General features: G+C 42.5%; 1 protein-coding gene across 4 annotated transcripts in view; it reads right to left on the bottom strand.

The window, feature by feature from the left end:
* Positions 1 to 12,835, bottom strand: part of LOC127003509 (SH3 and cysteine-rich domain-containing protein 2-like) — a 74,049-nt gene that overhangs the window by 38,178 nt on the left and 23,036 nt on the right. For 3 of the 4 annotated variants that reach the window (XM_050870346.1, XM_050870323.1, XM_050870341.1), the window contains exon 2: positions 4,781 to 4,899. In XM_050870346.1, the coding sequence (XP_050726303.1) occupies positions 4,781 to 4,899 (119 nt within the window). Of the gene's footprint in view, positions 1 to 4,780; positions 4,900 to 6,468; positions 8,270 to 12,835 lie in introns of those variants that run through there. The other variant, XM_050870331.1, reaches the window with a different exon arrangement.

Raw genomic sequence — 12,835 nt, 5'->3', positions numbered from 1 at the left:
GAGAATACTAGCGTCCTGATCCGACTCAATTACTCTACCGATCTTGGTATCATCTGCAAATTTACTAACATCACTACTAATTCCTGTATCTAAGTCATTGATATAAATAATAAACAAAAGTGGACCTAATACCGAACCTTGTGGGACCCCACTCGTAACACATCCCCAGTCAGATCTTTTACCATTGATTTGCACTCTTTGCTTCCTATTGCTAAGCCACGCCTTGATCCAGTTCAAAACTTTACCCTCTACTCCGTGAGCCTGTAATTTAAGCAACAGTCGTTGGTGAGGAACTTTGTCAAACGCTTTATTAAAATCAAGATAGATTACATCATAATTTTCATCTCTGTCAACCGCCTCAAATACTTTATTGTAGAAGGACAAGAGATTGGTGAGGCATGACCTACCTTTTGTGAACCCATGCTGCGAGTCGTGAATTAAGCTATGTTTCTCTAAATCCTCCCGAATGTTCCTGGCTATTATGGACTCCAGCATCTTGCCTATAACCGATGTTAAGCTAATTGGGCGATAGTTTGAAGCAACTGACCTGTCCCCCTTTTTAAAAATCGGCGTCACATTAGCTACTTCCCATAGGCTCGGCACATAGCTAGTATTTACCGACATCTTAAAGATGTCGGTTAGTGGGTCACTGAGTACATCACCTAATTCCTTTAATACCCTCGGAAATATCCCGTCAGGACCTGGCGACTTGTTCTTCTTAAGCTTATCTATCTCATCCTGAACTACTTGCCTGGTAATGATTATATCCCTCAATTTATCGCCATCCCCGCCCTCGTACACCTGAACTCTTTCCGGTATAGTCGTTCGATCCTCCTGTGTGAATACTGAAAGGAAGTAGTTGTTCAACAATGTGCTCATATTTTCGTAATTTTTTACTAGCTCCCCTGTGTTTGTTTTCAGCGGTCCAATTTTCTCCCGTGTTTTTGTTCTATACATCTGAAAGAAGCCCTTAGGATTACTTTTCGCCTCATTTGCTACTTTGATCTCATAGTTCCTTTTTGCTATCCTGGTGTTTTTCTTAACTAATCTAGATAGCTCGAAGTACCGGCCCCTGAGATGTGTTTCCCCATTCTTTATTTTCTGATAAATTCCCTTTTTTAACCCAATCTCGTGTTTTACTCCACGAGTCATCCACTTAGGATCATTGTTTTCTTTTCTAAGTGTTCGCTGTGGTATATGCTATCCTTGCCCCTCTACTATTACTCTAACTAAATTATTGTAAGACATTTCTACCTGGTTCTCCTGGCTCTCCAATCCGCAGTTCTGGCCCTCATGAATCCCTAGATTATCCCAGTTTACCCCTTCAAGATGTCTTCGAAGCCCCTCGTAATTTGCTCTTCTGAAATCTGGCACTAACACTGGGTTTGGTTCGCGGGTTACCGCACAGTCTAAGATAAAACGAACCGTTCTGTGGTCACTATTTCCTAACTCGCCGCCCACCTCCAACTCACGTAGCAAGTTCCCATTATTGGTTAGGACTAAGTCTAATATGTTATCTCCTCTGGTAGGCTCAGTAACTACCTGCTTAAGGAAATTATCTTGTATAACTTCAAGAAAGTTCTCGGCTTCCAGGTCACCCACTAGGTCTTCCCAGTCTATATTCCTATAATTAAAGTCCCCCATTACGCAGACATTTTTGCTCATACTCGCCCTGCCAATCTCCTGTAGTAATACACTCGTGTCCTGCCTGTTAAGGTTGGGTGGCCTGTACAGAACTCCTAGAGTTAGTTTTTCTTTCCCTTTGTAAACGTTCACCCAAACTGATTCTGAATCCATGTTAGTTTTGACTGAACTGTTAACTAAACATTTAAGTGAGTCTTTAACATATAGCGCACCTCCCTTTCTGCCTCCTCTGTCTTTGTGAAACATCTGATAACCCGTTATTTCAAATTCTGACCTAAAATTTCTATTAGCAGGGTCTATCCATGTCTCAGTGATCGCTATTATGTCAAAATTTTCTGAACAAGCTTCACCCCTTAGTAAGTCTATCTTGTTTCTGAGGCTCCTGCTGTTAGTATAGAAGATTCTTAGCCCGTCCTCTGTTACTCCCCTAGAATTACTTCTAAGCTGCCTGGTTATATTATGAGTTAGATGTCCCCTCCCATTACTCCTCCCATTGCTCCCATTACTCCCCCCCTCGCCTATACTAAAAAATCCCTCAGGGTACCAAGTGCTCGCTCAAGGGAGTCTGAGAGAGCCTCAAAATATATATATATATATATATATATATATATATATATATATATATATATATATATATATATATATATATATTTATATATATATATATATATATATTGGCACGAATCACCAACGACTGCGGGTTACGTCTCCAGGCATTGCTAGACACTAGAAACATACACCACAACACGAAATCTCGGAGTAACACAAAGTTGGCGGCCTGCTGACTGCATCGTGACGTCACGACCAATCAGCACCCGTTTCCAGGTCACGTGATTTTTCCTCAACTTTAATCCATATTTTATACCACATTTACTATTTTACATGAAGAAAAAATAGCACCATAGCTGAATTTAGGGCCTATTTTATCTATACAGGCAGAATTTGAAATAAATATGTTGACCGGAAACATGTCCATTCTGGCGAGAGGTATTTTTGGGGCAGGAGGCGTGAACGTGGCAACATCAGCTGCGTGCTGCTCTCAGATCAAAGCTGAAAACGTTGAGGACAACGTTGAGTGAACTCGGGGCAACACTCATATGATGATTGATATTCTGAAACAGCACCCCTGCATCTGGCAAGTGAAAAATAAACATTACAAGAATAACAATGACTGGCGAGGCAATGCAAGATCAAGTCGCCTCGTCAGGCCTAGTGCGGACGCAGCTTTAGAGTCTATAGTCGATAAATTACGTCACCATAGTAACATATAGCCTAGTCATATTCACATACATGAATTACTTTAGTTAGAAGGTAAAGCCTTAGATTATATAAAAAATGCGTTTGTCCCTCACCAGGTACAGGGGTTAGTCGATTTAGCTTGGTTAATGGAGTGAGCGCCAAGTAAATAAAGCGACTTTGCGCCTGCGTTTCGTTCACGATACCTTATCAGGATTAAATAAATCAACGATCAATAATTATCGCTTAATATTATAAATAAATACGCTTATTGAAGAAACTATTTAGTAACTTGTATAAACATAATTGTAAGAAGTGAGGTTTCAAAATGTCTGCAGTCAGTTGTTGCCATGACAACGTTGACCACAATTTTTTTTATGTGATCGGAAGTTAGTTTGTGAAGTTCCGATCTCCACAGTCAGATTACCTTTTACAAAGATGATACAATCTTTGCATTCCGATCGCCAATTGCTGTTCCGATCAGATCGGAAGATCGGACGATCGGATTGATGATTGCATGTTCCCAGCTCTGATATATATAGATATATATATATATGTATATATATATATATATATATATATATATATATATATATATATATATATATATATATATATATATATATATATATATATATTGTGAATTTTGTGCATTTTGTGAAATACACGGAACAGACAAGTGCATATTCTGTGTTTATGTTGTGTTTACGGCGGCGACAAGTCACCCACAGTTTTCTTACCGATTCCTCTCTCGGAAATCTGAAATATCGCACAGTATTTCCCGTATTCTGTACAGTATTGTTGCGCCCATACACTGAGCAGTTACTAGGCATATCTGCTAAGGAGGCTAGAGCACTGTGTCACACATCAGAGTAGATGGATGGCTGTTTTCTTACAGGAGAGTGCGGCCAGGCTATGAGGCGCTTGGGCCACATGACGTCACGCACTGACACTGAGCGAGCGCGAGCCGACCCGTCTGTTGTATGGATCCTGGTCCAAACAAGGTGGTGTGTCCTTAAGCCTAAGTGAAATCCTATTCAGTTTAATGTTTAATGCCACCAATACTTTGCATTTCGACTTTAGAGAATACCATGTTGAAGGAAGTGGCGGTCGAGCTTGTTTTTAAATCATTTAATCGTATTGCACTGAACCACTGAAGGTGGGCGCATATTCCATTCTCGCGCTACAACGTTAGTGAATTAAAATTTGTGCAGTCTGAATTTATTTGTTTATACTTAAATTTTGTGTCATTATTCCAAGTTCGGAACGTGTCATCGATCAAAAACAATTCGGAATTGTCCACATTCATAAAACCATTGTATATTTTGAAATATTCGATCAACTTTTCTCGGAGGCGACGTTTCTCATAAGAGAAAAGCTTAAATGATGATAGCCTTTCATCGTAAGGTTTGTTGCGCAAGGAACATATCATCTTTGATGCCCTGCGTTGCACAACTTCTAATTTTGCAATGTCCTTTGCGAAGTGGAGACTAAAACTGTACCGCTTATTCAAAATGGGACCTGACTCAACTGTTGTACAGTGAAAATACTTCACTAGTTTTTCTCATAGTGTAGCCAAGCATTCTGTTCGCTATGTTTTCTGAGTCAATGCAATGATGTGTGAAGTGGAGGTTTGGCGCGATTTTGGCACCCCGGAGAGAGAGAGAGAGAGAGAGAGAGAGAGAGAGAGAGAGAGAGAGAGAGAGAGAGAGTACTCAGTGATTTTTTACACATAAACAGGATCAAGTTAATCGGCAATTTGTATTGCATAAAACATTTGGCTGAAAATGAAATAAATGAAGTTTCCGATATTACAGCTGGCGGTGAAAAATAAGACTATAGCGGTGACAAATTCAAACTCATTATATTTTTATTAATAAAAAAGCGTTGCGGGACCCACCTCTCAGGATCTGGTGGCATACATCACAGGCGGTGATCTTTTTGTAGGTGTACTCCTGGAAGATGTGGGCGCTCTCAAACATGGCGGCGGCCTCTTTCTCCTTCTCTCTCGCGTTTTTCCTGGTGAAGGCATGATGAAAGTTGGTAAAGAACTTCAATATATATATATATATATATATATATATATATATATATATATATATATATATATATATATATATATATATATATATAAATATATATATTGAAGAGTTGTAATAGATTCAATATTTCTTCGAGGCTGACTAAGAAGGATGCATTTCAGGGTGGAAAGTATTATCTGAGTGCCCCTAATGGGAACTGCAAGGCCTGAAGGGATAACAGATAGTACTGACATAGTTGACTGAGACTAACCGGGCAGGGAAGAGTGTGACTGGTTCCTGTTTCATGTTTTAAACTAATGCGCTCTGGCTTCACCAGAGACAAGGGATAAACACTAGGCAATAAGGGACAGTGTAGGGATCGACACTAAATCCAACACACTAATGGAAATATGTAAATATGACACATGGACATTCACAAAAAAATAATGTAAACTGGAAACTAGCACTATTAATGTATTTATTTATCTAAATGAAAATATATTTATCACCACACATTACAATAATACACATATTCACTGCAATAAATCACATAGAAGTTTCATGAACAGCCAAATCTCATATGGGGAAAAATTATATCATAGGCATGTAACCGGGAGTTAGGCTATCCTGCGACGTGCGGGAAAACGACCTTGATGCTGTGTACTTGTGTGTGTGTGTGTGTGTGTGAGAGAGAGAGAGAGAGAGAGAGAGAGAGAGAGAGAGAGAGAGAGAGAGAGAGTGTGTGTGTGTGTGTGTGTGTGGTGCCAGTGTTTGTTTGTGTGGTGTGTGTGTGTGTGTGTGTGTGTGTGTCGTGTGCGTGCGTGTGTGTGGCGTACGTGCGCGTGTGTGCTGTACGCGTGTGTGTGTGTGTGTGTGTCAAGGTTCTTGGGGGTGCGCCAGGCCAGCTTTGCCCGGCAGGCTGGAAGGGTCGCCGCGTCTCCACTACACGCTACCAAAACTAGGCAAATGGCCTCCGTAAATGCTGTAAAAAAGTATGGTCGTCATAAACAAGGGCACATATATGACTACACTAATTCATAGTGATGGAGTGCAAGGGTAGGGAGGGAGGGAGGGCAAGGCACGGCTACGCACGAGGCAAAGACACAGGTAGTAGTGGTAGTGGTGGTGATGGTGAAGTACTGAAGCACATTCAGCAGCGGCGGTCAGAGGTTTTTGGGGGATGAAGGGAGGCCGCTGTGTAGGGGAGGGGATCGGCCAGCGACAGCGCTCCGACTCACACCTAGAGAGCGAGGGGAGGGCACAGCAGCATTCTGGGGTGCCAGGGACCACGGTGCATGAAATATATATATATATATATATATATATATATATATATATGTCTGTATGTATATATATATATATATATATATATATATATACATACATACATACATATATATATATATATATATATATATATATATATATATATATATATATATATATATATATATATATATATATATATATATATAAGAGTTGCGGCACACTAAGGACCTCTAGACCACCGGTAAACAATCCCAAGCCTAAGAAAGACTAAACTTTGGCGGGTCAACACCTGAAATACCTGGCGAGGCGCTGGTCGTAGGGAGAGGCTTCGGGCGGTCCGCTTGAAATTTAAAAATGCTATCTTTATATACAACTCAAGGGAGAGACACCTAACCATAAGAAAACACTGCTTTTTTTTCTAACAAAGTACTTGTCTATACTGACTCGGGAGGTTAAGGTCAAACTGGAAGGCAGTAATAAAATCATGCAGCAATATATCATGCATGCATGCAAACCCGAAAGTGTCAGTAGTAAAGGTGGGACGGGGGGTGGGAGGATATAGGCAGGAGTGGTCGATTCTCACCACTGTTGTTCTCCCTCCTTCCTCCTGCTCTGGACACTGTAGGTCAGGTCATGTCAGTGAGCAACTCGCCATTGACCCCAGGTGAGAATAAATTTCTTGGGTTTCCTCACCTGGTGCCTGTGGCTAGGTAGTACCTATGATCCACGGCTTTGTTGTCCAATCGGTGCTACTTATCGGGACCTTCGCTGTAGTTGCTGCACACGAGGATTAGTTGTGTAGTTAAAGTTGTATGTCGTGTCTTTGCTGTATCAAACTTTTCTGAAGATTATACTATTTGCACAACATTGTAATTTTTGACATCTATAATATTATAATCGTCTGATCTAGGGCATGCGAAAAGCCATATAATATAAAATGAGTCAAGGTTCTAAAAATATTAATATCGACAAAAAAAGACCTACGCACTCCAAAAATAAGGCTCCTATTAGTTTAGATTACTTCCACCTGATGAGCAATGGAACGAGTGGTATTGCTGCCAAAGATTTCAAAAGCACCACACCGGAACATGAAATAGGACTAAAACGGTGATAGGAAGCAAAACGTCCTTCTTCTGCACCTTTTGACAGCTGTTATGCGTTTGATATGCTGACTAACTCTCAAACTGCTCCAAGTTTATTTCGGTGTCATGATTGTCTTGGCAATTATTTATTTTTTTATGTTTGGCGCCTGTTGGTCGGACCCTACCCATTGGTGGTGCAGACAAGTGTTGCTTGCTTGACTCATGCTGCCCATCTGGAACTCGTCTTCGCTCCACTCTAGAGAGTTCCGTTAGAGTCCGGGTTGATGGAACGTGTTCAGGACAGCATACAGGTAGATTTAAGCGACTCGATGACTGAATATAGTCAGCTTGTATCGGCGGGCGGGACTTGAACCCGGGTCCTCCAGGGACAGGTGCCATGTGTAAGTTGATTGCTTTTGCCATGTAGTCATAAAAAGTGAAGTTCTTGTTAGTATATTACATGTGTTATTATCCTTGTTCAAAAGTTCATACCATGCATTATGTGAACAATGTTGCAAGCGACAATAAAAAGATTGTGTTAATGCATGTCCAAAGAAACAAACATCCAATTTGAGTTCCTCCGAAAACCTTTTACTTAACAAGACAAAAATAATCAATAAAGCTATGTTCTCTATTCCTCCACAGCGTGTATTATTTTTAAGTGCCTTTGATAATGATATCTATGAATAAATCTGAATGAAAATGTATCATAATCGCGATGACCGTGAGACGGTAACGTACTGAATACCTAATTTAGAAAACCTGCTCAATAAACATTTGGAATAAAACTTATTTAAATAGCGTATAGAAATCCAGAGACAATAACAGAGTCCGTATTTTTTTTTTTTTTTACCCTTTTCCTTTCTGCTTTAACTGGTTTCCTTTCTCAGAGCAACGGTCCTTAATTTTTACTGTCCTTCCTTCACCGACTTTGTTTATTGAAACTTTTTATTTCCTAGATCGGAAGCGAGGCGGCAGTCAAGTGCATATCCAATCTCCTTCTCTCTCTCTCTCTCTCTCTCTCTCTCTCTCTCTCTCTCTCTCTCTCTCTCTCTCTCTCTCTCTCTCTCTCTCTCACACACACACACACACACACACACACACACACACACGCGCACACAACCCGCTCCGACAGCTCAGTGGTAAAAGGTCCGCGCTGCCAAGCTTCGCGACCTGGCAGGCGGAGGTTCGGGCCAGGCTGACAAGGAGTGGTTACTGTCCCCCCTTAAGCAAGGGGGTGGGGTGTTTGATGTGTGAGAGTCCCAGCAGTACCCTGAGATCGAATCTAATCGGGAAGGTACTTGCTGGCGGTGACGAGTTCAGCTCGTGATCAATTACACACGTGATGAATTACACACACACACACAAAAAAAAAAAAACACCGTTCCGATACCTCAATTGGTTAGAGCGCCGCGCTGCAAGGCTTCACGGCCAAAGAGGCGACGGTTCGAGCCCCGATCAGGCCGGATTCTTTCCGTTGACTAGGAGTGGTTACTGTCCTCCCATGAGCAAGGGGGATGGGGTGTGTGGTGTGTGAGATCTTGGCAGTACCCCGAGTTCGACAAAATGAGCACGTGCTCACGTCGTGAGGATACCTGCTGGCGAAAGTGAGTCCAACTCGTGATCAGGCCGTGGTGAATTACACACACACACACACACACACACACACACACATAAATGACCCAGCTCACCATTGTTGACTCTTCTATTGTTATTCTTTGGAAGGTCTTTCCTCTTCCAGTTTACTAATTCGCATTGCTTAGTTTCCCTACAATTCTTGGCGCAGTAAAGGCTCGTCGTCCATGGCCAGGATACTGAAATAAAATATTCGGCGATAAAGTGCGAGCTTTTGTTGTGATCCGGCAGCAGCGGCGCTCAGGGGAAGTTTTATGCCATGGTAGAGTTAACTTCACCAAGATATTTCACTCTCGCAGCATTGTTTGCGTGTTGTGCACGAGCTTCTGTAGCGTTGTGTGGCGCGGCATCTCATGATCAAGTGCTGCCGGCAAGGAGATGCAGATATTGTTGAAAAGAATGCCAAGGAGGAGCTCAAGACTCTATTGCCGTTATAGTTTTTTTTTTATTCTCTCTCTCTCTCTCTCTCTCTCTCTCTCTCTGGGCCATGGGGTCTGTGTGGTCTGATTTTCTATGTAAATCTATGTAAATATCTGTCCAGCGGTTCGTGGCCGGGTCAGCCCGTCGCGCGTGTTGTTGTTGTCTTTGCTGCCTCTCCCAATGGCGTGGTCATTGGTGGTGAGTGCCGCTGATAAGGCGATCTAGCCTCCTCTGCACCTTGTCCAGCAAGTTGATGTTGCAGTGGGCATTTGACATCCAGGTGAGCAGCGGAACTCTATCACTGGCCTGATTTGTACCTAGTAGAGGGTGCTCAGTCACTCAGTATCAAGGAGGTGCTACATGTGGCGCAGCAGGGTCACCTTCTGTGAGACTTTCTGCGAAACTCTTTGAAGGTGACGGTCCCAGCGCAGCAGAGTCCACCTCCATGCCAAGGATGTCCACGCTGTGCTCCAGAGGGACGGTACCGTTCCCGAATCTCAGCCTGTCGTAGAGTTGCCTTGCGTCTTCACGAGAGCGTTATATATCCTTGACTTGAGTTTTGTCAGGAGAAAAACTTAACTTGCCAAATTTCTCCCCAGGCCAGGCCACGTCTCCCAAGTGCCGGTTGAAAGACTATCACGTCCTGGGCTTCCTACCTCTTATAATGTTCGAAAGAGAGTGCAGTCTTCGGCAAAGGCGCATATTGCCATGATGGATTGCAGGCGATCGTTAAGGTATACATTTCATAGTATGGGTCCGAGGAAGGACTTCTGTGGGACGATGGTCTCCATCGGGAAACTGGCCGATGTGCTTCCGTTCATTGCAAAGCGGAGGCTTTCATCTGACAAGTAGCTGGATAACAGGTGCAGCGGGTCTCCTGTGATGCCCAGTTGCTCGAGCTTCGCCGTCAGACCGCGGTGCCACACGTAGTCGGAGGCTCCAGCTACGTCCAGGGCAATCACGAAGGTGGGGAAACTGGTTTAGAGGACGTCGTGCCAGGAGATTGATAGAAGTATTAAGAGGTCGGAGGTGGAGCGGCCCTTCCGAACGCCAAACTACAGGTTAATGTAAGAGGTTCTCCTCGAGGAAGGCTGCCAGCAGCTCCTCGATGATCCTCTCAAATATTTTACTGACGACTGAGAGGAGCAAATATGATCTGTAAGTGCCTGGCTCAGACATACATTTTTTCGTATGTGCGGGTGTGACTCTGGTCTTCCCGGTTTGAGGATACTGCCGAAAAATCTGGGCAAGAGGACGCAGTAGGTGCGGGCTCAGCCGTTAGCACCTCGCATCTTCCTAGCCTTCACACTCCTCAGATAGCCCCTAAAAGCGTGCTCAGAGACTGGCACACTCTGTAGTCTTGACGCGATAAGGTGGGGGAAGGTAGGGAGTTGCCTGTCTGGTTCCTGGGTTTTCATCTTTTGATTAAAATGATGAGCCAGGTCAGCATTTTCCCTGATGGTGATGGCCAAGTCTCCGCCAGGCTTCGTCAGGGGCGGTATGAGTTCTTGGGGGGTAAGGCCACTGTTTGGGGTCGAGTTGGTTGGATGACAGCTTCCCTCTTCGTACTGGCATCCCACCTTGTTTTTGCCCACTTTGCTGTCCTCGTCATATTTTAGCACTCTTCTGTGCTAAGCATTGTTAGAGTGTATATGTATCTTGTAACATGTCCAGGTCCTATGCTTCCTTTCAGCTGCAGCTCGACAATTGTACCCAAATCAGTGTTGATTCTTTGAAATGGTTGAGTAGGTGAAGTGGAAGACGTGTTGCTACTAAACGGTGTTAAGGACAGTGGTGTTGAGGGTCACCATTGACAGCAGATCATACAGGGGTGGCAGTCTTATCACTAGAAGGCTATTATTATTATTATTATTATTATTATTATTATTATTATTATTATTATTATTATTATTATTATTATTGATATGATATTATCCTAACAAGTCATCCTCTCTCTCTCTCTCTCTCTCTCTCTCTCTCTCTCTCTCTCTCTCTCTCTCTCTCTCTCTCTCTCTCACACACACACACACACACACACACACACACACACACAAGGTCACGACGGAAATGGATCGCCTGTGTAACGTCTGACAAAGACAGTAATGGAACGCACTTCAAGTGTCTGCATATTGACCTGCTTGTCACTATACAGAAATGAATTTTGAATAAATACATTGTTGAAATTAACCTGCGACTTGACGTGATAAATCTATTTTACTGGCGTCTGGTAAAATCATTATCAGAGTAATTTATCTTATAATTTACCAATGCCCGAAAATATCGAGAACAGTGATTTTCGTGAAATACTTTTTTGAAATTACATATATGTAAAAGCAGTGTCATTAGGGTAGCGTCGAAGACATCGAGAGGATTACGGTGGATGAGGGCTGGACGCAGAGGTGAAAGTAAGTGAACACAACGTGACGTCATAGTAATGGTGGCACGTTTATAACAGATAATATATGCGTGGCAGGGGATGCGGAGGAAGCAAGAGAGCTGTCGAGAGCCTGGCACATCGCCATGCCACACACAAGCAACCATGTCTGTCCCACACAGCCCAGCCACTAAACGCCCCTCGCCTTACATATTGTCCGCAGCTCTCTGACACCCCGCATATTGTTCCAAGCCCTTCAAACGACTCCCCCCATCTCTCTCTCTCTCTCTCTCTCTCTCTCTGTGGGTGAGTGGGTGTGTAGGGTGCACTCTTGAGGGAATATGGTATTGGACAAGGCATAGCTTATCATTATAGCCTGCCAAACGTTAATGATCTGCAGCTGTTTAGCTGCTTATAGTGACCATACTTATAGTCTGTTTCATTTCATCTGTCCACCAGCAAAGCGGGAATTTTGATGGATGTGGCACCTGCGCATTTCTAGTTCGTGAATACGTGAAAATCAGTTGTTGTAATAGACATTCAAGCTTATTATTCAATAATATATTTGAATGTTTATGTATACAAAAAACAACTCAGTCGTTTGCATCGAAAATCTAACATACAAGCACAGGAAAAGACAAGCTTGTATCAAAGAACATAGTCACATCATGCTCGAACGATCTATGTTTTTTTTTTTTTTAATTCATTGATTGATAGCTCATTTCAGGTATATTAAAAGACATATGTCTCTGCAAGTGCAAATAAAGTGTACATGTATGTTAATAATCTACTGCATGTAGAAAACGATTAATAATTGAAATAGCATAAAATAGTAAATAATAACTTGAATGCGATGCAAGGCTATTTCGAATATTAGGCTACCCATATTATTTACATGCAACACATCAAAATTCCTTATGTGTAGACACTTGCAAAGTCGTATGTCACTTTATGTAACTGAATGAGATGAAATATGGGTATCTGAAAGGCTATAGGTCGTTCGAGTATGATCAGACTATACTGTTTGATATATTGTCATAAGAACGTGGCAGAGATACCTACGATTCTGGCAGAACTAACTTAGTTTACGTCAAGCTTATGGTGCCGGTATGCTTTCTTGATGGAGACTACTTGTTGGTTCCAGCCTGTTATGC

The sequence above is a fragment of the Eriocheir sinensis genome, chromosome 3 (genome assembly GCF_024679095.1).
Source record: "Eriocheir sinensis breed Jianghai 21 chromosome 3, ASM2467909v1, whole genome shotgun sequence".
Classification (NCBI taxonomy): domain Eukaryota; kingdom Metazoa; phylum Arthropoda; class Malacostraca; order Decapoda; family Varunidae; genus Eriocheir; species Eriocheir sinensis.
Note: the sequence above shows the minus strand (reverse complement) of the source record. Positions and strands in the feature narration are given on the sequence as shown.